The following is a 24135-nucleotide window of genomic DNA, read 5'->3' as shown; positions in this document are numbered from 1 at the left end:
GTACAATCACACGTCCACGATCACAGGCTGACTCACACATCAGGTTCGCTGGAGCGGAGCGGAGAGGATGCGATTTCATCAAAGACATGAGAGGCTCTGGTCATGACAAAGAAAGGCAGGCTTATGTAACCTGCCATATGTTCCCGAGCCGACCGAATGTATACGTAAGTGTGTCATGCGAGTGAGAGCGACGCGGCCAAGGCTGTGGTGGCGTCTACAGTCGTGTGCTAGACACATGTGTGAACTTGATGCCTGGCCATGGTATTCCCGATTCAAGTTCTGAATCAGACCCAGGTAATTCTCTGGTGTTCTAACTGAAGCTAGGCAGCGTGCTAGGTGAAGTCGGGCCACGCAATAGCCATCGATATCGAACCAAACGAGGCTCGATAGTTGCAACATCCCTCCACGCAGCAATGAAAAAGTTCAAGAACAAACACTTTTGCTGTTCCTGTGATTGTAAAATTACTTCATTTAAGTCACATTTTGAGTTTGGAATCTAGTTTGCTTCCCTTTGTTGACAGATGGCTCTGCCCTGTAAGGCCAGGTGCCGGCAGGCGGAAGCAGCGCCACACACGCCACGCACGCCACTCAAACCGAAGCGCCAAGCTGTTTCGGCAGCTTCGCTCAACCAAAAGCTTACGCCTCGCATCTACCACATTCTACTCAAGACCGTCCACAGGGCTGCGTCAGCAGAGCTGCATCACATTGCCGCTATCCAGCCTCCAGTCTGTCTGTGGCGGCATACGCAAGCTGCTTCTCCGTTCCAGCAAATGCCGCGCCGTCATCGATCCTGTTTCGTTCCATCATCCTCCCCTCAGTGCTGCAATCAGCTACGAACGACAGCTTCTTCAATCAAACTTGCTACGCCCACCACTTTGCTTGTCCACAACTACGCAGCTGACGTAGCTGACCGTTTTGTGATTCCGACTACGATATAGGCGGCAGTGTGGCTGGCTCACACTTGCAAGCTGCATAATACCTGATTCCCCATAAGATAGCCAAGCAACGACGCCCACGACCGAACCCATCTCCCCCCGCATACATTTCGCACATCGCTGCGCTCGCGGCTGGATAAGGGCGCAACAATGGCTCATTTTGACTTGACAGGGGAGGTGAGTACAGGCAGCTATTATGCGACGCTGCCAGGCACTTCTGGCAATGACTTTGTGCCACACAACACAACTCCCATGAAGTCCAAGTTCTTTGCCTCAAGAAGAGAAGTCACGGGTAGGTACCGCGCGCTCTATATCCCACGATGAGCAAAACATCTAACAACTCTAGGGTGCCACCCCAGTCGCTGGATATACGAGCTCATCAATAATCGCTTCACCGTCTGCGACCTCTTCGACCGAGCCCGAGCCCAAAGCGCCGAATTCGACAGCCCATACACCTGGGATCACCCTCACAAGCTGGTCATCAACGGCAAACAGAGCTACTCGACAAGCTCGACCCATATTCTTTCGTCAATATGTCTAGACTGCCACTTCCATTTCGTCTTCAAAATGGCTTGGGACGAGGACCATACGACATCACTTTGCCACCACTCACAGGCAGCCTGGCCACTCCAGGACAACATGTTCCCATGGCACCATCTCGCATGGGCGGGATCCGCCTCTGCAGGAAGCATGGCCAGTGATCACTGCAAATATAACCCTATCCTGGCTAGAGAGAACTTTGTATGCAGTGCTGCGCCCTGCACTTTCCAAATGACGTTGGAGATCAGCGAACCCAGGATGCACAGCTGGTGGGTGAAGCTGCTTCTCGACCATGAGGCAATTCGAGAACAGCTTGACATTGCCAAACAGCAAGATCCGGTCAGATACGAAGGAGCAACGGATGAATGGGCGTACCAAGCTCCCCTGAATCTTAATACGTATCTCAAGAATCAGCTGGAATCAACTGCTGAGACTGTCCGAAGCATATCGAAGCGTAACAAGCGTTTCTCTGTACTATTTGGTCCGCGATGTTTTTCCATCTTCAGAGAACTCGAATTTCAAGAAAAGGTGGAAGAAAACGATGGTGTCGATGAAGGTTCTTTCACTCCACGGCCTGCCGCTCCATCGGATGGCCCTTCAGGAACCACCGAAATGAACACGTACCGAGCATATCTCGAAGATGTCCGAGCAGAGGTCCAGTGCTTGATACACAAAGCCGGACAAGCTGCCGAAAAGCCTACTTTTTGCACTCCAATGCTCCATGGGGTACTGCAATGCGCCGAAGTCAAGGATGTGGAGTCGAACGCTCTGGTCGGCACTGATAGATATAGGCTTCTCGGTGTGTTGCCCACGCAAGGCAGAGAAATCATCGTCAACGCTTACCGGCGGCAGTGGGACCTGCTACCTTCGTCCCGAAAAGAGCTCATTGACGCTCTTCTGAACGTGGCCAATGACGCTCAAGACGAGCTACTTATCGAGTACGCCGTAACACAGTCATCAGTTTACGAAAGTCAGCCACGGCAGCAAGCAATCGCTGGTGATGGTAGCACTATTTCACAGTCAATGGCCTACTTTGGCCTTAGCCCACCAAATAACTACCCTTCTGAGGCCATCATCCGAGCGTTTCGGAAGAAACTGGCTGATGAGCCTGCCGAGGCCGCCACCGCTAGGAATGTGCTCATGATGATTGCCTCAGAGTCCCAAGATGATCACTATCAGGCAGGTCTGCTTATGGAAGCCGACCAAAAAATGTCTCTTGAGACTGCCAAGCACGTCATTGGCCTCAGCGACACATCAAATATTATATCCGACGCCGCTCCCGCCACTCGTAGCAAGCTCCAGCAATGCCAAACACCAGAGGCGAGGAAGCTATATTTAGACGCCCTTGACTCAATCGCAGAGCATACCGCATCTCTTTCTTTGAAACAAGCAGTCATAGAACTCACTCATGAGAGTGACTTGGGTACTGGCTTCGGTAGCGGAAGCTCTGATGCTCCTGTCGACTTCTCGCTGCCTGTCGGTTTAGACAACATTGGAAACACATGCTACCTCAATAGTCTATTGCAATATCTCTTTACGGTCAAGCCTGTACGAGATGTCGTCTTCGACTACGAAGACCTCAAGCTCGGCTTATCCGAAGACGCCATTGAGAAACGCCGAATCGGCGGAAACAAAATGCAAATGGATAGAGGAGAAGCCGTTGTTGCAGATGCCTGTAGGTACACAAATGACTTATGCTTACCTAGTACTAACAACACGCAGTTGCTCAAGAGCTTGCTTCACTATTTGAAACTTTACAAAAGTCAACAAAGACAGCAACTAGGCCTTCACAACGCTTAGCAAATGCTGTTCTGCTTTCAACCCACACTTTGTTAAATAGCGAAAAGACGAGTGATCGACATAGCAGTCCCTTGCCTCCGCCACTCCCCTCTAGGCCCCCTCCAGAGTCAGTCGCTGTTTCCGGAGACGGCTCGGGTGATATTGAAATGAACTTTGCAAACCAGGGCACTGTACCTCTAGACACGGCCAGTCTATCAAGCACAAAGACTTTGGTGGAGCACGAGGAGTCAAGTTCAGAGCCTTCATACGAGCGCATCGAGAAGGTCCTAGGACCAGACGACAACGCCATCTCATCCACGATAGAGGCGGGCAACGGAGATGATGCCGTAATGGTGGATGACGCAACTGTTTCCACGAAGCCAAACGAGAATATCCAAGTTGAAAAGCCAGCTGAAAAGCCAGCGCCTGCACTCGACACAAAGACTACTGATGTCGAGATGGCTGATGTAGAAGTAATCGAGACCGTCGATCAGAAGGTGTTGAATGCACTTGAACGCCAAAAGAGATCCTCGGGCACCGATCAACAGGATGTTGAGGAAGTGATGGGTAGTATCATTAATCGCTTGCAGGCTGCAATTCGGCCCAGCTCCATCGATGACAAAACTGGCATTCAGCTCGAGAGGTTGATGGAAACCTTTTTTGTCACGACAGTCAACTATACCAAAAAGTTCCACGAGGATAAATATCAGCATGAAGTTAGCTTCGACAGATCGATTACAGCGTTTCCTGCCGAGAATGGAACATGCTCATTGTACGACGCGCTTGGCAAGAACTTTGATCAGCAAATTCTGGAAGAGAGTAAACTATCTCGATATACCACTATCAGGACTCTGCCGCCGATTCTGCATGTGCTGATCCAGCGCACACAGTCCAACGGTAGCAAGAATGGCAACCCAGTCATCATTCCCGAGACTCTTTATCTTGATCGATTCATGGATACAGATCATGATTCGCCAGCGTTTCACCGGCGAGTTGAGGACTGGATCACGGCGAAGCGCATCGCCGACATCAAAGCAGACCATGCCAAGTTAGAAGCTAACCCTTCGTACCTGCGGTCACTTGAGCACTACACTGCGCCCACACCCGTGGCGGAGGGGCAGGCTGAGGACCAAGACGACACGCCAGTGGAGGTGGAAACTTTTGACTTTGATGGCCCCGTAGAGGATGATTTTCTGCTCATTTCCCCCTCGAAGCCAGCCACCAAAGAAGTGGTTGCCCCTATTCCCAAGGTCACTGGCGTCTACGAAACGTACCGGCAGGTCATGCAGATGATGGAGGACGAGCTGGCACAATGCGAACAGACCATTGCGGCGCACAATGACGAAATGAAAGAGATTCCCTACCGCCTCCACGCTGTCATTTGTCATCGTGGCCAACTCATGTCTGGCCACTACTGGGTCTGGATCCGCGACTTTGAAGACAACGTGTGGCGGTGGTACAACGACGCGGATGTCAAGGAGAACAAGGATACTGAGGAGGTTTTGCGTACCCTTAGCACGAGTGGCGAGCCCTACTTTTTGTGCTATGTTCGAGACGGGGACAAGGACAAGTACGTTGACGTGCCTAAGCGCGAGCAGCCGCCACCACCGGAATCGGAGCCTGTGCCAGAGCTTGTCGCCGAGACGGAAACCACGCCAGCGGAGAGCGTTGCGTCAGCTGTGGAAGAGCCCGCAGAGCCCCTCGCGCCGGCGACCGACAAGCTTGTGGACGATGGGTTAGTTGGAGGTTTAACGCCGCCGCCGGAACCTGCAGCATAGAAGAATATTTGGTATTCTCGTTGGTTGGATTGGCTTTCTGTACTGAGTCAGTGCATGAAAGATTATTTCATTGTATAATAGATGGCAGTACGGGTGTCTGCTGTTAGCGGTATATCCTTGATTCGCATTTTAGTTTCTTCTCACGCATGCAGCATTCAGTAACGGAATACGACATTCATCCAATGTGCTGTTTTTATTTTTGCAGTCATTCATTATATTATTACATGGTGTTGTATCTTGCCTGCCTGTCCTCGGCTTACCTCCCCTTGAAGACGGGCTTGCGCTTCTCCTGGAAGGCCTTGAGGGCCTCGTTGCGGTCCTCTGTGGCGACGACGCGCTCGTACATTTCGTTCTCCTTGTCCGGGCGGGCCCAGGCGACGGCCTGGAGGGCGGCGCGGATGGCGACGGGCCCGCCCTCGCAAATCTCCTGGGCGAGGCGGACGGCCTCGCTGAGGGCGCCCTTGCGGGCGGCGGGCAGGATGTCGGCGCCGTCGCGCTCGTCCTCGGGGACGACCTCGACGAGGCGGTCGGCGATGCCGAGGAAGTAGGCCTCGGGGGCGGCGACGCGGCGGCCGGTGAGGATGAGGTCGCGGGCGCGGCCGAGGCCGACGAGACCCGTCAGGCGGTGGGTGCCGCCGGCGCCGGGGATGATGCCGAGGCGCGTCTCGGGCAGGCCGACGGCGGCGTTGGAGGAGAGCACGCGAAAGTGCGTCGACAGGGCGAGCTCGAGGCCGCCGCCGAGGGCGATGGACGAAATGGCGGAGATGGTGGGGATGGGGAGGTCGGCGAGCGAGGCGAACGTGGCGCGGAGGTTGGTGAGGAACTCGTTGGTTCTAGAAAAGATGAGATTAGCGTCTGTTTTATTTGTTTTTGTTTTAATTTGGTTTTTTTATCTCTCAGGGGTTAAGAGGGAGAAAAAAGGGCCAACTCGGAAAGGGGGGCGGGCTTTTCGCGCGTACTCTTCTTGGGTGAAGCCGCGACGCTCCTTGAGGTCCGCGCCGGCGCAGAAGCACGAGTCGACGGCGCTAGCGATGACGAGCGCGCGGGTGGGCCCGCCCTCGGCGGCGCTCGCGGCGGGCAGCTCCTCACCGGCCGGGCCGTACTGGGCGTGGACGGCGTCGACCTCGGCGCGCAGGGCGGCGAGCAGACCCTTGGAGATTGCGTTGCGGGCCTTGGCGCGGTTGAGCTCGAGGACGCGGATGTGACCCGTGGTGGCGGTGCCGGCGGGCAGGTTGGCGACGCGGATCAGGGGCTCCTCGGCCCGGGCCGAGTAGAGGCGCAGCGAGGCGCGTCCGGAGACTGCGGCGGCGGAGGGACGGACGAGGAAGTAGGTGGCCGTGGAGGTGGTGGCGGCCGCCGCCGCGCGGGGAAGTCGGGGAGCCATCTTTTTTCGCGGGAGAGGCCGAGTTTTGGAAAAGAGAGAGCTGTTGCTGCTGCTGCTGCTGCTGCTTCCTAAGAAATTGGGTGAGGATTGAGCAAAAAAAGAAAAAAAAGCACAGGTAGAAGGGCGGCGGGTTTGGTGAGAGAATGAATGTTGCGGGATGGAAAGGCCGGGGTCTGGAGGTTGTTGCAGAGTGAGAACAAACAAGCAGAGCTAAAGAGCTTCGGCGTAAGGTGACGTCGGCGGTCGGCTTACGTCGGGCCAATTGGGCCAATTGGGCCAATTGGGCCAAATGGGGGCGAGCCGCGAGTGGGTGGTTTTTGGGAAGAGATGCTGAGCCGAGCTGTTTTTGCATTGCGTGTTGGCACTGAGATGATTTTTTTTCAATGCCTTTGTCCCTTTCCAGTTGTCAGCCTTGTCGTTGACACCTCGGTCTAAGCCCTGCATTGTTATTGGTACTGGTAAGTGCCAACAGCCAACAGCTTGACTATGTACTCCGTATGCTCGAGGCCTTTTGTTTTTACAAGGTTTGCCCATGTTTATTTATTCATTGACATTTTTTCTTCTTTTCTTCGTCTTACTCCTACCAATTCTCTTCTCTCTTTCTCTTTCTTTTTTTTTTCTGGCGTGTGGAGAAACAGCACGAGATAATAATACCCTTCATCTGATCCCTATCAGCAGAGTATGGAGGACCTCTCTCCGTTTGCTCATATCAAGCCATACTATACTGATATGCTGCCAGCTGGCACCCCCACTCTTTGCCAGCTGCTTGCATAAAATTAGCAAAAATGCACACCTTTGCATGGCTACCATTATTTTTTATGCCGCCCAAGACGTGTACCAGTACTGATAATAAACAATAAACCGGGGCTTTCAGCCAAGCTGCGCCTCTCCAAAAGCTTATTTCCAATCCACCAAACGCGACTTACATGTTTTCGACTCGCGATATCTTCCCTTTCCTCTCGATTTCCCATCTCGAATTGCTCGCAACAGCCGATCCTCGCATTCAACCTCCCAAATAATCAACGCTCACGACTCATGACCCCCGACAATGCCAGCCACCGACCCCCCGCCCCCCCCCCTCTCCGAAAGCTGATGCCAAGCTCCGCCCGGGCGGGTGCTGAGGCTAACGGAGCGCCTGGTGGCTCCGCACCAAATTATCGCTGCTCAATGGCTCGTTCATCACGTTATCCCAGTCTCACTCAACCTCGTTAGTAGAGCCTCGGAGCGGGCTTTGGTAGAAATCTTCGCCCTTGACCTCACTCAAAGTCCTGGAGCCTTACGCATTCTCAGGGCCAAGCCTGGCAAACGACCATTGTTGGCTGAAAAGGCTTTCACTTTCGGCGGTGGACTGACGGCGCACCAAAAATAAGCTTCAATCACTTCAAATCCGTGGCTGATCTCGGAAATGCAGCACGTGTGTTCAACGTGGCACGTTTGGATTGGCAATCAAGTGCGGCAGCCGCAGCGGCAGCATTTCCAAAGCTGGGCATACCCCAATTCGAGAGAAGAGTAACCCGCTGATATGACAACCACCTTTGCGCCGTCCTTCTCACGCGCCGCCGCCGCCGCCGCCACCGTCTCGTCGTCATTCTCGGCCTCCTCGTCCCCGGCCGTCCAGCCTTCGCCGCTGACCGTGCTCGTCCACGCGGGCTTCGACGGCACCTCGGACTTTTTCCCCTTCCACGACCTCGCCAAGGTCGGCGGCTACACCAAGGATGACTTCACCTTCCGGGACCTGATCCAGGACGGCATCGACGGCGGGCCGCAGGTCGACCTGTACCTGTCCGGCTGCCGGGTCGGCGGCGGGGGCGTGCCCGACTGCCCCGCGGCGTGCAACGACACGGCCCTCTACTTTGGCTCCTTTGAGACCTTTTACAACTGCGTCGCCCTCGCCTCCATCGCCTACTGGACGCGCGACGTCGGCGCCTACTACGCCGGCGCCGAGGCCGAGCGCAACGCCAGCGCCCTCATGGGTCCCGGCGGCGGCACCCTGGCCGCCTTCCAGGCCCGGCCGGTGCTCGAGTCCTTTGCCGCCTGCGCCGTCGACTCGTGCGTCCAGGACCAGCTCTCCGTCCCGTGCGACCCGTCCGTCACCGCGCTCTCGCGCAACTCGTCCTCGGGCGCCATCTTTGCCGCCATGGACAACTTTTGCCCCGAACTGCGCGCCGAGATCAATCCCGACATCTTTGGCCCCGGTGTAAGTCTACATATATACACATGCACAAGCACGCGCCCCTTTACACACAAAAACAGAAAAACAGATTACCTTTTTTTGGCCTCACCACCACGTTCTCTAACAGTCCAATCCTCGCTGCGCTAGGTCCTCATCTCGTACATCCTGCAGGTCGTCTTCTCCGCCTCGCTCTACGTTTTCCTCAAAATCTTCACCTTTTGGGTCGGCTACTCGCAGAAGCCCGCCAAGCGGCCCGCCTCGGAGCGCCTCGTGCGGCGGCTCACGCGCATCGAGTCGATGCTGTGGAAGGACTCGTCGGCGCTGTCGCGCACGAGCATCGCCATCGCCGCCACGCTCGTCGAGTTCCAGGAGGCGCAGTGCTGGTTCGTCTTCGCCGTGCAGATCGCCTCCATCCTCGCCATCGTCGTCAACTCGCAGGAGGGCACCTTTTGGGGCGAGATCGTCGTCAACGGCGCCGTCGCCTTCCACGTCTCCCAGAACGGCGTCCTGCCCATGTTCCTCGTCCAGATCTGCCTCCACAACGAGGGCATCCGCAACTGGCACACGTTCCTCGGCTTCTGCACCGAGTACCTGCTCGCCATCGTCGCCACCACGCAGCGCATCTCGTTCCGCGGCAGCGTCGACCTCTTCCGCGGCCAGCACGCCGTCGACGCCTGCGGCGGCAACCCCAGCCCCCGCACCTACTGCGCGAGCAGCGCCGGCGTCGACGGCCTCACCCTCACCTTCTTCCCGCACCCGCTCGTCTACAAGCTCGTGTTCCTCGTGCTCGACACCGTCGCCATCATCGCCCTCAGCGCCGACCAGCTCGCCTGGACGCTGCGCACGCACCGCCGCACCCGACACTGGACCGTCGGCGCACACGGCCTCGGCCGCTGGCCCGACGGCCCGCTCAAGCGCCACTGGGTGCGCTGGTCCGCCTGGTTCTGGCATGGCCTCGAGTTTGCCTACCTCATCATCAACATCCTCTACCTCGTCTCGCTGACCAAGGTCATCAGCAACGACAGCTTCCAGGCCAACCGCTGGTCATACGGTCAAATCATTGCCATGACCGTCTGGGGGCCCGTCATTGTCAAGCTCTTTTCTCTAATTCTATGTAAGTGTGCCTTTGCCCCCCGCGCCGTCTCTAGTTTCTTCTTCTTCTTCTTCTTCTTCTTCTTCTTCTTCTTCTTCTTCTTCCTCCATCATAAAATACAGAGGAAAGGGGGAGAAAAAGCATACTACGAAACAAGAAAAAGTGCATGGAAAACAAGTTCAGAAAACTAATCTGCGGTTTTCAGCCGGCCCGCCCAAAAACGGCCAAGGTCTCAACTCGGGCCCACCCCGGCTGCGCATCGACAACGTCCTCAACCATCGTCAGACCGACGCGGCCTCGGCCGACGAGGGCATGAGCACGTCCTCGTCGGCGCGATGGATTCCGCCGCCGCCGCAGCACCAGCAGCACCAGCACCAGCAGCAGTGCTCGCACAAGCTCGCAGTGCCGCAGAGCCCAGACACGGACGGCGGTATGACACAAGTCCCGGAAGTACAGGCGCCGCCGCCGCCTCGCAAACGCACGATACGACATGAATGAAGGAACTTTTTTGACATGAACAACATGGACACGATGTCATGACATAATATAAATACTATAATGCACAATCTTTTTCTTTCTTTTTTTACAATAGATGGCAAGCCACATACAAGTTTTCTCAATATCAATTATATTCATATCACATCATCTTCCCACCAGTGCGTGCATCTGCAACGCGCAACGAAGCCAAAAAAAAAAAAAAAAAAAAAAGACTCCAAATCATGGAAAATCGGGGGTATCAATATCAATCCACTCAACGCCATATCGAAGCCGCAAACAAAAATATAAATATATAAGAAGAAAAAAACTCCATCGAGTCAAACAACGCTCTCCAGGTACAATCGCATGACCGCCTCATTCAACCATTTCAACCTGCGTCTTCAATGCGTAGCCCTCTGCAAACCCAGCAGGGTCGCACGTCTTCTCTAGGCTGATCCGGTGCTGCGTGACATAGCGTCTGATCTGCTCTTTATCGACACGCACGCGTGGGACCGGCTTACCCAGCTCCAGGTGCACAGGCGACTTGGGCGCTAGCGGTGGCGGCACCGGGGTTGCGTGCTTCTTCTTCTTCGTCTTTTCCTCGGCGTGCTCGTGATTGTTCGCCTCCTCGACCTTGGCTGCCTCCTCATCGCCCTCGGCCTCGTCGGTGTCTTCTCGCTTGATGGGTTTGCCCGGGCCGACACCGGCGTCTTCCAAGAGACCCATATCGCGCAGGACACCAAGGCAGTCCTCGGGTGTAATCCACGTGGCATCGCTGCAGTCGTTGACGTCTACCATGAGCTCCATGCCGGGCGGTGGAATTTGTGGCACTTCGAGACCCAGCAGCCATCGGGCAATCTCGCCCGACCAAAACCGCTTGTAGCCCTTCTTGCCGAGATCCGAAATGGGCTTCTCCGGTCCGCCGAGTATGCCTTCTCGCCTCGAGATTTCGTACGAGATACCCATGAGGAGCGCTCCCAGGCCCTTTCGTTGCCATGGCGGAAACACCAATATGCATGCCAAATTGTTGTTATCCCAAGACATCTTTTCTTTGGAAAAGAACCCCGTGACTTGGGGGACGGGCGCCTCAGGGACCTCGTTACCCACGGGAGGCTTGAACGGTGGCGTGTACACCAATAAAAAATAGTTGAAGCCCGTCACGTCAAAAAATACAGACTTGTTGTCAAGGAATAGCTTGGCAAAAAGCGACAAGTTTTGACAAAACAACTGCAGCCATTAGCACGAGGTTGGAGCTTGTATAGGAACTCATGGTCACTCACACCATCGACTTCTCCGTCCACCTCCCAAACACTCCATTCGCCTTCATCCTGCACTATTTGCTCCGTATATCGCATTCCGCCGTCACCCCGGCGCTTCTTCGGGCCAGGTCCTTTGCCGTCGTGCGCTACGCGAATCTTACGGCGGCCTCTGGGATGAGTATATATCCGCTTACCAGGCACACGTCCTTTGAGCTCGCAAGACCGTACGTGACCCCACCAAGCCACCAGTTCTTTGGCGTACTTGAAGCAGCTCGGACAAACATAGAGTCTCTCAAGCATGGGGGGTTGCTCGCGCTCCTTCTTGCCGTGGTTCTTGCCCGCCTCGGTGGCATGATCTTTGGTGCCATTTCTAGCATTTCCAGAGGTGTCACCAAGTACTTCCTTCCCGTAATAGCTCGGATACCATGTCTTGAAACAAAGATTGCCGAAGACCACCTTGTCAATGTTGCGATCGGCGCTGAGAGGCGGTTTGCCGGCTGCAGCAAGCGTCGGTGGCTTGGGAGGCAGCACGGGAGTGACTGTCGAGGGGCTCGAGGCCATTTCTGTCCGAGACGCGGTGGCGAGGTAGCCGTGATGGTTGACAAGTGACGACGTGGACAGCCTTCCCTGCTGGTGCGGAAACGCGACGTGATATGTAGTCTCCGGTGTGCCAAAGCCTGATGGCCGCGCATTCTCCTTTCCCGTATCAGCGCCCATTGCACGGGCGTTTCTGCTGGGAGGCGGTGACGACTCGAGCTGTGCTGGTCCAGGGGCCGACGGCACGGGCGGCGGAGGCACGCGTGTGACGGGAGAGCTCCTGGGCCACACACCGCCAAGTTTGGGCGGCGAGGGTGCCTGGCCGGGAACGATTGGAAGAGGCACGGGCGTCGCGACGGGAGCTGCAGCGACGACAGTCGTTTTGGGCGGGCTGGTGATCGGAATCGACGGAGGGTAGATTGGCGTCTGGCGCGTGGCGGCACGCGTGACGACTGGTGACTGCACGCTGGGATTAAGGTTACTTGTCGCTGGCTGCGTTGCCGGTGCTGCTTCTCCGGGTCGTCTTCGCTTGGGTGGCATATTCTTACAGCCTCGTAAGAATGGCGGGGGGGCGCAGGGGTCGTTTGTATCTTTTTTTTTAAACTCGGCAAAATCCAGAGGTTGACGACAACCGATGCCCAAATTGGGCGGGCGGTGGAGAGCGATTTGGGTGGCCGGACAGGCGGGCGAACGTATTTTACGGTCCTCTGACTGGTGCTCTCCTGGGACAACGTAGCTGGTGGTGTGGGGGGTGGAATTGGTGGCCTATACAAGCCTGCGCTGTTGTTGACGATCGGGTGCGCTCGCGGTTGGCTGGACAGATGCCAGAATTGTCTGTGGTAAGAGGCTCGATTGTAGGATTCAGAATATGGACGTACATGGCGAGAACGCGAATCGAGGCCGCGCCGCCTTCTCATGGGGTTCTGGCATTACTATGGCGCGTCACGTGCTGGTGTTTATCGCGGGATCGGGAAGGTGCGACTCCATCTCATCCGATCGATTCAGCTACGCTGTACTGGTACGCCGTAGTTCATGACAAATGATTAACTTGATATCTTGTATTGCTGCCTCTACCTCTCCTCCAACGCGCCTCTAGTTGAATCGAATCAACAATGACAATATGTAGTACAAGTGTGAAGACATCCGCTGCCTTCTGTCCTCTCCACGCTTCACCACTGCATGTACAAGGACATGGAGCATGCAGGGAACCCTAATCTAGGCTACTGTATTGAGGCATGCAATAACAATTGCACACGACTAAATTCCGTCGAAATCGCCGCCTAGATCATCGTCGTCCAAGTCCCCCTCTTGGATTTCTTTAGCCATCTCGCGCTCACGTTCTCGAGCTTCTTGCGCGTTCTTTAGCTCGAGACGGTGCTGGTTCATGGGGAACTGCATAGCCTACAGTGTTGTCAGTTGTTGTTATGCAATGGTGTCTTGAGTAGTGATGGGGTCTCTTTCTTACCTTGACGCTCTCATCGTGGAGTGCGAGGCACGCCCGGATACGATCATGAAAGGCCTCGCCGGGCTCTCTGGTAGCGTACACATCACCGACTTCCTTGCTCTTCATGTAGCCGTGTTCGCGATCCAGAGTGGCCTCGATGACGCCGTCGCGGATAGCCTTGGCGACAATGTACTCGGCACTCTCCTCACTTCCGAGGTGCAGACGGATACAAATGTCACGCAGAGAGATGCGCGAGTACGACAGCGACATCATGCGGATGCCAGTCTTGATGACGTTTTGTCTCAGACGTAGGATGAGAGAATAGGTGCCGTCGCGACGGAACGTATCGGCATGATCAGCGATGGCAATCTCGAACTCCTCAAGGTTACCGACGCGAACGGCCTGGACCAGCAGAAAGTATGGGTGCAGAGCATCCTCGAGAGCAGGCTGGCGGAAGGTGGCGCGGTCGGGAATGTCTCCCATGAGCAGCTCGACGACCATGAGCAGCTTGGTGGCGGTCTGGGAGAAACCAACGGCACAGTTGCTGGACGGCGCCTTACGGGTGGCAGCTGTTAGGTGCTCGTGGGCTTCGGTGTATCGCAGCTGGATGGCACGGATACGGCCAAGGTAGTACAGGAATCGGGCAACCTGATTGTTGACGGCATTTTCGGGGAACTGAGTGTGGGATACCAGGAGATCGGCCTGGTTGATGTGAGAGGTTAGGAGGTAGTTTCTCAGCAGCAGCACAATGACGGAAGCCTGCGTATCGATATCCTTGCGCAGGACGGCTGTGCGGAGCGCCGAGAGCAGGGTCGGGCGGATGGCGACAATGGGAGACTCTGGTGAGGGAGGCAGAGGGGCGATGTGCTCGCAGAAGATGGAGTAGTAGAAGTAGACCTTGGAGGAGAGCGAGTCTAGGGTACGGCGGTTGAGCGACTGCACACGTTCCACGAGCTGCTCGGAAAAGGCGGCACCGCTTTGATACTGTTTGGTATCAAAGAGGTACACCTGTACGAGGATGCCGAGGAAGACGTCGATTTCGGGAATGATTTCCTTGGTCTCCTTCTTGGAACCGTTCTTGGTAGGCTTGGAGTCGGAATCAATGTCCATCTCGCTGAGAGCCTTGAGGGGGATACTCTCGCGGCCGACGGCAGCGAGCAGAGACTTGGCGACGTTTCCGGAGGCGACGGTGGCGGGGAAGGTGTCGACGATGGCCTGGGAAATGACGTCGGGGTTGAGGCGTTTTCGGAGCAGAGAGATGGATCGAAGAGCTCGGAGGGAGAATCTAGCGTCGAAGAGGGCGACGGCGCGGTCTAGCAGGGCAAAGTTGCTCTTGATATCTGGAGTGAGAAGGGCAGGGTTAGACATGTGGAGTTTCCCATGAGACGCGAAAGGTAGATTGTGATGATGGTTGGCGACTTACCTGTGACAGTCTGCTCAGTAGGGTCGACCTGGTCGGCGGCATCGTCATCGCCGCCGCCCATGGCCACATCGCCGTCGGCGTCGGCAGCGCGGGTAGCGGAAGTCTTGCTGCCCTTGGAGGGGGGGACTACAACAGTCATCTCGTCATCGCCATCCTTGGCAGATTTCTTGCCTTTGGACTTGCTGGCGTCCTTGATCTCGCTATCTTTGCGAAGGCCGTTTTGGACGGGCTTTTTGCCGTTGCCGGGTGGCGTCTTGCTGGGCATGGCGCTTGCGTAGCTCAAATCGGATGGAAAGAAGGGCGCGATGCAGCGGAATGCGGCGAAACAGGGCGGAGGCGGTTTGAGGCGCGGGTGACTGTTTCTTTCGGTGATAGGAGAAAGAGCCAGACAGCGCTCGTGATGCGAACGAGGCGGGCGCGCTTACGGGTAGGAGGGTTCAGGCTCGCAAGGCAGCGTCAGCGTTGGGGTGGCCTGGGCAGCAAGGTCGTGCGTGGTGTGTGGCCGTGGCGAGGCAGAAAAAAAAAACGGTGCGTGCTGCGGTGAGCGGGCGCAAAGGCAGCTGGTATGAACAGAGGATGCGCGTGAAATGGCGCCGACGGGTAATTGGCGTGGCAGGGAGTGTGAGATGCAATCTGCTGCGACGGCTGTTGAGGGTTGGTAAATGGCGATGGAGATGGCCAAGATGGTTTGAGGGCGGCGTTGTCGTGCTGGAGAAGGTTCGAGCTTGGGGAGAGGGACAGTGGAGCACGGGCCAAAAGCAGTAAAAGGCACCTACACCCACTGTAATCTGTTTGTAGGTTGATAACTTAACGGACAAAGTACTGGTCGTCTGCCAAATAGGTCGGCTCTAGGCGACAGAGGCATGCGTGGCAGGCAGGCAAGCAGAAGTGTCGTAGGTACGGAGGTACTTGTCATGCTTATCTAAGCAAAAGGAAAAGGCCAAGCCGCCGACGAGCACAGTAGGCACACGTTGAAATGTCGATTCGAGAAGAAAATAAAAGGATAAAAGAAGGAAGAAAAAAAATTGAAAAAGAGAATCAATAAAGGCAAAAAATTAAAGAGAAATCCAAGTCAACATTTTCAGCACCTTTTGGCGGTTGCGAGGAATAGCTCGTAGTGTTGTACCTATCTATGACGCTGTATCATAGGTAAGTAGGTAAGTACTACAGTATACTTGGAGGGGCAAGTCACTTGTAGTGCATGCATCACCGGAGCCGCACCGGAACTCGGTACAGACAATGCATGCAGTTGGCGATGGCGACTCTTGGAAGGGAGATGATTAGGCATTACCTAGATAGGCATAAATGAGTCCTTGATTGGGTATTTTGATCAAGTATTAATTGTGTATAAATCACGTATTCATTAGGTATTTAAGAAGCTCGCAGAACTGCTGAATACAGGCAGATCCATCCGTACGGTTCCGTACAGGAAATGCCATCGTCACCGTAGACTCTGCATCGATCTCTTCAATTCGCTGCAAATTATCCGTACATGATCTATTGATCCCTGAAATGCTTGGATAATTCTTACAAAATAACTGCATCCGCACATGAATGCGGCCATGTCTTTTCTTTTCTCATTATCATCATGTCAACAACACCACTCCCATACATGTTCCTCGCTACCCTATTCTTCTCAATCCCACAACTACCTGAGTAACCATCGCATCAGTAACAGCACTTTTTTTCCCCCTTGGGCTCAGAACCATGGCTTGCCGGACATGTCCTTGATATAGATGCACGAATTAGTTCCACGGCTCATCTCACCGGCAGTCGTGTCCCCTGCGCGGCCAATCATTGTCTTTGCCGTCAGCCCATTTCGGCACATGCACATTCTGCTCAGGATTCATCAAATGCGCCACCATCCATCCCCTTGATCATTGCCCGGTGCCAAGTATCCGCGAAGCGATCCCATCGTATCCATCCAAACTCTCGCATCCAACCGCGCAACCAAACACAAGCCAAAAGTCCTTGCCATGCGAATAGTCTCTTCCCCACAGCATGCCACCGATACGCGTATACTATGAAGCACGGCGAATTCCAACCCTCCCCCCATATCAGCCACCTATCCACCTTTGCTCACACTCTACTTACAGAGTACAGAGTACTATCATGCTTTTGCGTAATCTGTCCCTCTTTCCATCTTATCCGTCCCGAACCAGGGTATCGGACAATTAGGCATCGCCCTCCACATGTTGAACCCATCTATAGACTATTAGTACTTGGCACCAGAACTAAACGTGGCTGGCCCCCCCCCCCCCACCACCGGAATAGTATTCGCAATCCGTCCAATTCGGTTTGCTCGTTGCTCTGGGCCTGCGGGTATTATCAAAAGCCCGCCGAACCGAGGAAACCCAACCCTCCTTTTCTCATATCGATTCTCAGTCTCACTACGCCCATTTTCCTCTTTTCCTTTTTCTTCTTCTTCTTCTTCTTCTTCTTCTTCTCCTTTGCAAAGGGACGTATCCCAATGGCCACCTTCTTCACATAAATGCCACCCCAAGATTGGCACGCTGCGTGATCCCACACCACCACCATCACCATCTGCCCGCCGGTTCAGACATTGGCGATCCGGCGCACCATCATGGCTCTCCACATGGCCAGCCTCGTGCCGGCCGCCGCCGCCGCCGCTGCCGCCACCGCCTCCTCGGCGCTGCCCTCGGCCTCGGCCTGCCAGGCGGTCACCCTCGCCGCGCTCGTCGGCATCGCGCTCCTCTACGCGCTCCGGCAGCGGCTCCTCCCGCGGGCGCTGCCGGGGATCCCGCACAACGCGGCGGCGACGCGGTCGCTGCTGGGCGACGTCATGGCCATCCAGCGCGAGATGCCCGACAACATCAGCGAGTGGGTGGTGCGGCAGGGCGCGCGCCACGGCAGCCCCGTCTACCAGGTCTTCCTCGTGCCCTTTGCGCGGCCCTTTGTCGTCGTCTCCGACTTCCGCGAGGCCCAGGACATCCTCGCCCGCCGCGCCCGCGAGTTTGACCGCTCCGACCTCGCCATCGCCCTGCTGCGCGGCGAGATGCCCGGCTTCCACGCCTGCCTCAAGACCGGCCCCGCCTGGGCCGCCCGCCGCCGCCTCCTCCACGACGTCATGAGCACGGCCTTCCTCCACGGCGTCGCCGCCCCCAACATGTACGCCGGCGCCTGCCGCCTCCTCGAGCTCTGGCGCCTCAAGCGCCGCCTCGCCGGCACCGCCCGCCCCTTTGCCGCCGCCCGCGACCTCAGCCACGCCACCCTCGACGCCCTCTACGACTTTGCCTACGGCGACGGCACCGACGAGCGCGCCCTCGCCGAGCAGCTCCGCCTGCTGCGCGCCCTCGGCGCCGCAACCGCCGTCGCCGGCCCCGGCGCCGCCCCGGACCGGCCCGTCGAGTTCCCCCACGCGCCGCTGCCCCCGGCCATGGACGCCGTGCTGCGCACCACCGAGAACATACCCACCGTCGCCGTCACGGGCTTTCCCGACATTGCCTGGCGCGTGCTGGCCTGGTTCCCGCGCGTGCGCCGCCTGCGCGCCCTCAAGGATCGCTTCATCCGCGAGCAGGTCGACAAGGCCGTCCGCCGGCTCGACGACGTCGGCCTCGAAGACGATGACAACGACACGGCCGCCACCGCCGGCAGCTACTCGAAGCTCAAGTGCGCGCTGGACCTGATTCTCCACCGCGAGCGGGCGCTGGCCGCAAAGGAAAAGCGCGAGCCCGTCTACTGGTCCGATGTGATTAAGGATGAAGTAAGTTTTCTCTTTCTGTTTGTTCCCTAGGCGCGTGTCTGCATGCATGTATACGCATGTATAAGAATGTATATGTATGTGTGTGTGTGTGTGTGTGCATCAAAATGCCAAATTGAAAAAACTGATTCGCCAAACGTATGCCTACTTACACGCATTAACACCCGCTCCCTAGATGTTCGGCTTCGTGACCGGCGGCCACGAGACGTCGGCCAACGTCCTCGCGTGGGGCGTCAAGTTCCTCGCCGACCACGCGGCGCACCAGACGACGCTGCGGGCGCGACTCCGCGCGGCGCACGCGGAAGCGGCCGCGGCGGGCCGCTTCCCGACGCACGAGGAGATCACGGCGCGGCCGGTGCCGTTCCTGCGCGCCACCATTGAGGAGATTCTGCGCCTCGCCCACGCCGCGGCCATGACGGACCGGCAGGCCACGACCGACACGGTCGTGCTCGGCCACCCCATCCCGCGCGGCACCACCGTCGTGCTCGTCAACAAGGGGCCCGGCTACACGGCCCCCAACCTGCCCATCGCCGAGGCCCGCCGCAGCGACACCGCCCGCAGGGCGCTGGCGGACCGCCCGGACGCGGGCTGCTACCGCATGCGCGGCGTCGACAAGGACGACGATGATGGTGTGAGCACGATGGGCGATTTTGACCCGCGACGGTGGCTGGCTACCGGAAAGAACGGGCAGCAGCAGCAGGAGGAGGAGGAGGAGGAAGAGTTTGACCCGGAAGCGTACCCGACCATTCCGTTCGGACTCGGCCCGCGCAGCTGCTTCGGCCGCAGAATGGTCTACGTCCAGTTCAGGCAGCTGCTCACGCTGCTGGTCTGGCAGTTTGAGCTGCTGCCCTGCCCGCCCGCGCTGTCGAGCTACGACGCCGTCCAGGTCCTGACCAACAAGCCGCGGCAGTGCTACGTTGCGCTCAGGGAGCTGTAGAGAGGAATGGGGGAAATCTGATTGTCCCCCTTTTTTTTTCTCTTGCGCACTTTTTGTATCAACATGTAGTACAAAATAAAAAGGGGGGGAGCCTTGCATGTGCATATAGAGATGTGGCAGGGATTCCGTTGGAGCAGATGACTTGTAGAATAAGACTAAACACACTTGTACATAGATGATGGTTCAAGTACACACGCACTCACGCACTCACGCACTCGTGGTATCACAATGTTCGAATTCTCTTGATGCAACGATTGAAATGGCATTCGAGAGTACAGCCCGCGCTCCAAAAAGTGACGAGAAATGATGTCACCAATTTCATCACCTCCGAGCAAAACATGCACACATACAAATAGAAACACACCCCTTTCAAGTCCAGTTTCCACCAAGTGTGGCTTTTGACACAAAAGACAAAAACAGCACGAAATCAAGCCAAAGGCGAATAGCACAAGGAAGAAACCCCCCCGGGCTGTACAAGCAAAGAAACAACTTCATCTCTCTTCAACTTTTTTTCATCATTGTGCGTAAGCTACTCTGTGACAAGACAAGAAGGATTAGACTCGCGGGAAAGAAAATCCCTGCTGCGATTTCAACACTCCCAAAGCTCAAACAGAATGGAGGCAGGAAAAACAACCAAACAACCAAAATCCCAACGGTAAAAAGGAAAGCTCCAAAAACGCCACCAGAAAATCACCATCCCAACCCCCCCCCCAAAAAGAAACAAAGGAAAAGCAAGGGGGCAGAAAAAAACCGTCCTCTAGGATATATATCTTGCGCGTTCATAACGAATTCCACCGCCGCCTCCAGTTCTTTTCGAATCATCTTTCTGAAATCTTCCTTTCCCACTCCTGTGTACTATTATTTTTCTCTTCACTTCTTCAAATCTTCTCATTCCTCTTCATTCTTTACTCTCCTTTGCCGGGCATCACTTTGGCAGCCTGGACGGCGCTCATCTTGGCGATCCAACCGGGGGCGGGCTGCACCTTGCGCACGGTGCGCAGCTCGTCTGACGAGTAGCCGGGGACGCGAATGTTGTAGGTCCGTTCGAGGACGAGCTGGATGTCGCGAATCTCGAGCACCTTGGAGCCGCGCTCCTTGGAGTTGCGGCAGGCCGCGTGTAAGACATTGTCGACGAAGCTGTCGGCCATGTTCAAGACGCTCTGTTTTTTTAAAGGTTAGTGGAATGTCCAGTTGAAAAGTGTCGAGCGGGCAGGGCAGAGAGGATGAAGATTTCGACTTACCTCTTCAACCTCCGGTGTGAGGAGGTTCGTATCGGAGCCCTCAGACGGGGCGCCACAGACCTGGCGCACCAGCTCGTCGAGCTTCTTCTTACTAAGGACATGGTCGCCTTCGGCATCGTGGCTATAGCCCGGCACCTTGGCCATGGCCGGCTGGTTCATCACGCCGCCCAGCGTGCCGCCACCCTGGGAAAGCGTCGGCCGGCCCGCGGCGACGCCGCCGCCGAGGGTCACTCCCTGGGGGACCGCCGTGGCGCGCTCGGGCAGCTGCTTCTGGATCGGCATCTTGGACTGCAGTGAGGCTGGAGGCTGCTGCGGCGGGTGCGCGTGCGAGTGGCCCTGCTGCTGCTGCTGTTGTTGAGGCTGCACGGCCGTGTTGACGCCGGCGTTGTTCGCGACGCCGGGTGTGCTACCAGTCGGCGTACTGACCGCCTGTTGCTGCTGCTGTTGCTGTTGAAGCTGCGCTTGCACCTGTTGCTGCGGTTGCTGCTGCTGTTGTTGCTGTTGCTGCTGCTGCTGCTGCTGTTGTTGTTGCTGTTGTTGCGGATGCTGCTGTTGGTGTTGGTTGGCCAGGGCGGCGTTGGCGGGTTGGGCGGCTGCGCGTTGGTTTGCGAGCGACATGGCAGCAGAGTGACTGAGGGCTCTGGTCGGTCCGCCTGGTGCCTGGGCGTTTGCAGTCTGCGGCGTAGCGACTCGTGCGGCGCCCTGGGCCGGTGTTTGAGCCTGCGCGTTGGCGAGGGCTGTGTTGACGGGGGCGGGTTGCTGGGGTTCCTGCTTAATCGTTGTACCACCCTGGGCCGCTGCCGCTGCCGCCGCCGCGTTCTGAGCCAGCCGCGCCTGATGCTGCTGCTGCTGCTGCTGCTGCGGGGTCGGTGTACTCGTGGCTGGTGATTGTTGTTGGCCAGCCATCTGCTGCTGATTTTTGGCAGCTTCAACGGCGGCATTGACTGACGCCGTGACATTTTGGTTTTGTTGTGTAGGTGCTGCCGCGCCGTTGGCCTTGTTCTGGGTGGCGCTTGCGTTGGCGCCCTGGACGCTTTCTTGCTGCTTCCTCACGGTCTCGATCCACTTCTGGCCATTACTGTGCAGCTCCAGTTGTTTCTCTCTATGTTCGCGGTACTGGCGCAGCTCTTCGTCCTTGAGCGGGTTGCCGGCCTGGGCGCGCTCGTGAAATATCTTGTCCATGCTGGCAACCTTGTTCTTGGCAGATTCCATCGTCATGAGCGCGCGTCCATAGCGCACTTTCAAATCCTCGATCCATTTTGCGGCGTCGGCTGCCGACTTTTCGGACAGGTGGTGCGGCGCCTTAAACGTCATCTTATTAACGTGCGCCATCAAACGTTCCGGGACCTTGGGCTGGGTGAGCGCCGCTGTGACGGAGGGTTTATCAGCAGAAGCAGCTGCCGCCGTCTGAGCAGGCGTAGCAGCCGCCCCTCCTCCGTTCGCATTGCCGGCAGGCTTGGCCGCAGCGGCAGCGGCAGTAGCGGCGGCAGAGGCCGTCGCCGGTTGTTGCGCCGTCTTTTGTTGCGCCGCGGCCTGCTGCTGGGCGGCGGTCTGTCCTTGAGGGCGCTGAGCGCCGGCCTGCTGCCCTTGCTGCTGCTGGGCCTGGGCCCGACGGCTCTGGATCTTGTTGATGAGCATGCGGGAGAACTCGATAATCTTATTACGGGCCGCCAAGTGCTCCTGGCTGTTGGGCGGGGAGTTGTTCATGCGCGTCCAGAGACCTGTAACGCCGTGCTCATATTTGACCTTTTCCTCCTCGCTGAGGAGGGGCAGGTTTCTGATCTGCGCCGGCTGGTACATGGGTGGAGGGCGCGACTGAGACTGGCCGGCCTGGCCAGCTTGGCCCTGCTGCGGCTGGCCCCCAGCGTTATTCATATCGTCGTTCGTCGCGGGAAGGGGGTTTAGAGTCGAGGGCGTAAGGACACGAGGCGTAGGGTTCGAGGTAGTATCACAAGCGGATTTTCCGACAAGTTGGCTTCAAGAAAATGATGGTACAGAAGAATTGCGACGCTGGAAGGATGGTGTTAATGATGTCGCGATGGGCAGGCTTGGAGCGGATAGATGGTTATTGAGAATGATGGTTTGATGCGCGAAGCGACCCACTCGGCGGGCGCAGACGCGGCGAGCAGCCGGATTATTGCACGGCCCTTTGGGCGCTTTGGGCCTGCTGAATCAGCGACAAGACGGGCGCTGGACAGCCTTGCAGCGGCAGGGCTGTTAGGGATTGTGCTAACGGCTGTAGTGACCGCTAACACGTGCGTGGCCGTGGTGCCTAGCGCTGTCTAATCTCAGTCTAGCCAGCATTTCTTGTCCATGCTTTGGCAATTATACTAATAAGGTATCTAGGTCTGTAACTACTAAGGTAGTTGGTCGGGTAGGCACTCAGCAAGTAGGGCACTCACTGGCTGGCACTGGTAGTTGGCTGCAACTCCTGCAACTCCACTACCCCGGCTTCCCCAGAGCTTGGTGCCAGCTGCTAACCTGCACCTGGAGATATCTACCTAGGCAAAGCTCGCCATCACCTACCTCGACAAACGAAGAGTAAGGGATATGCTATATGTGTGTACCAGTCATGCAAGAGGTGCGCTCCATGCATGCACACTCGTGCGTATCAGCATCGCCCTCCACAGGCACTGCGCCGCCGCCATGCGGTGCATGGCTGGACGGTGTGTGAACCGCGGGTCGACACGGAACCATGAGGCTCGACGGCAGCAGTCCGGCGCAACCCATCGGACCATGCACTCGGATTGTCATGAGCGACGATCAGTAGCCAAGGACACAAAGCCAAGCTGAGGGTTGGCGCACGAAATCGATGCACCCTGGAGGGTCGTCAGAGACGGGGGCGCGCGAGCGAGACCGGCACACAGCGGTTTGCTCGTGGTTCGCTCGCTCGTCGGAGGTTGGCATTCGGCAAAGGGCCCCCCCGCTGCCCAACGCGCCATGCGGCGAGCACTCGCATGTAACCATGGCGGCGCCAGGCTGCCGGTCAAGAGGTGCATTGGACGGAGCCGGGCCATATACGGTAGGTGGTTTCTGATCTTCCTTGCCCTTTCTTTTTTTTTTCCTTTTCTTTTCTTGTAAGTGCTTGCGTGCGCATCCTACTAGTCTGTGGAGCATCGCGTGCTGCCTCTTATTATCATGTTCCTTGTCTAAATAACGCAACACGTGGGAAGGTTGTAGACGTGATGGACAACTGCTCGTAGTTTATTTTGCAGAAAAAGCGAGCAAATCTAATGAGAAAAAAAAAAAAAACCTTCAAGACGGGGTGTCATTTGGTTGTTCAAGTGAGAAAGATTGGCCAAAGTTGTTTCAAGGCTGCTGTCATCAGGGCTCGCGGGCAAGGCGACGTCAGAGGGCTGCATCTGCATGTGAAAAGTACATGACCATGGCTAGGGCCGACAGGAGCTGCTAGCA

General features: G+C 56.7%; 7 protein-coding genes across 7 annotated transcripts; 3 read left to right on the top strand and 4 right to left on the bottom strand.

Annotated features, from left to right (window-relative positions):
- Positions 1–1085: 1085 nt before the first annotated feature.
- Positions 1086–5032, top strand: V2A60_004508 (ubiquitin-specific protease UBP2; the record flags this gene model as incomplete). Its single annotated transcript, XM_083255827.1, has 3 exons — positions 1086–1227; positions 1282–3150; positions 3198–5032. 3 exons carry the CDS (start codon positions 1086–1088, stop codon positions 5030–5032), a joined length of 3846 nt encoding a protein of 1281 aa, XP_083111953.1.
- Positions 5033–5288: 256 nt separating this feature from the next.
- On the bottom strand, positions 5289–6416 carry V2A60_004507 (ClpP/crotonase-like domain-containing protein; the record flags this gene model as incomplete). Its single annotated transcript, XM_083255826.1, has 2 exons — positions 5289–5865; positions 5992–6416. The coding sequence occupies 2 exons, from the start codon at positions 6414–6416 to the stop codon at positions 5289–5291; spliced, it is 1002 nt and encodes a 333-aa protein (XP_083111952.1).
- A 1522-nt stretch (positions 6417–7938) lies between these two features.
- On the top strand, positions 7939–10180 carry V2A60_004506 (uncharacterized protein; the record flags this gene model as incomplete). Its single annotated transcript, XM_083255825.1, has 3 exons — positions 7939–8613; positions 8737–9703; positions 9888–10180. The coding sequence occupies 3 exons, from the start codon at positions 7939–7941 to the stop codon at positions 10178–10180; spliced, it is 1935 nt and encodes a 644-aa protein (XP_083111951.1).
- A 354-nt stretch (positions 10181–10534) lies between these two features.
- V2A60_004505 (acyl-CoA N-acyltransferase) lies at positions 10535–12495 on the bottom strand (the record flags this gene model as incomplete). The annotated part of the gene is made up of 3 exons (XM_083255824.1): positions 10535–11386; positions 11440–11587; positions 11681–12495. The coding sequence occupies 3 exons, from the start codon at positions 12493–12495 to the stop codon at positions 10535–10537; spliced, it is 1815 nt and encodes a 604-aa protein (XP_083111950.1).
- Positions 12496–13212: 717 nt separating this feature from the next.
- On the bottom strand, positions 13213–15087 carry V2A60_004504 (proteasome regulatory particle lid subunit RPN3; the record flags this gene model as incomplete). Its single annotated transcript, XM_083255823.1, has 3 exons — positions 13213–13356; positions 13421–14739; positions 14823–15087. The coding sequence occupies 3 exons, from the start codon at positions 15085–15087 to the stop codon at positions 13213–13215; spliced, it is 1728 nt and encodes a 575-aa protein (XP_083111949.1).
- A 2319-nt stretch (positions 15088–17406) lies between these two features.
- Positions 17407–19480, top strand: V2A60_004503 (uncharacterized protein; the record flags this gene model as incomplete). The annotated part of the gene is made up of 2 exons (XM_083255822.1): positions 17407–18546; positions 18719–19480. The coding sequence occupies 2 exons, from the start codon at positions 17407–17409 to the stop codon at positions 19478–19480; spliced, it is 1902 nt and encodes a 633-aa protein (XP_083111948.1).
- Positions 19481–20385: 905 nt separating this feature from the next.
- On the bottom strand, positions 20386–22596 carry V2A60_004502 (transcription initiation factor TFIID subunit A-domain-containing protein; the record flags this gene model as incomplete). The annotated part of the gene is made up of 2 exons (XM_083255821.1): positions 20386–20640; positions 20722–22596. 2 exons carry the CDS (start codon positions 22594–22596, stop codon positions 20386–20388), a joined length of 2130 nt encoding a protein of 709 aa, XP_083111947.1.
- Positions 22597–24135: the final 1539 nt, after the last annotated feature.

The sequence above is a fragment of the Cordyceps javanica genome, chromosome 3 (assembly GCF_051103115.1).
Source record: "Cordyceps javanica chromosome 3, complete sequence".
NCBI lineage: Eukaryota > Fungi > Ascomycota > Sordariomycetes > Hypocreales > Cordycipitaceae > Cordyceps > Cordyceps javanica.
The sequence above is the reverse complement of the archived record's forward strand: the minus strand, read 5'-3'. Positions and strand labels throughout refer to the sequence as shown.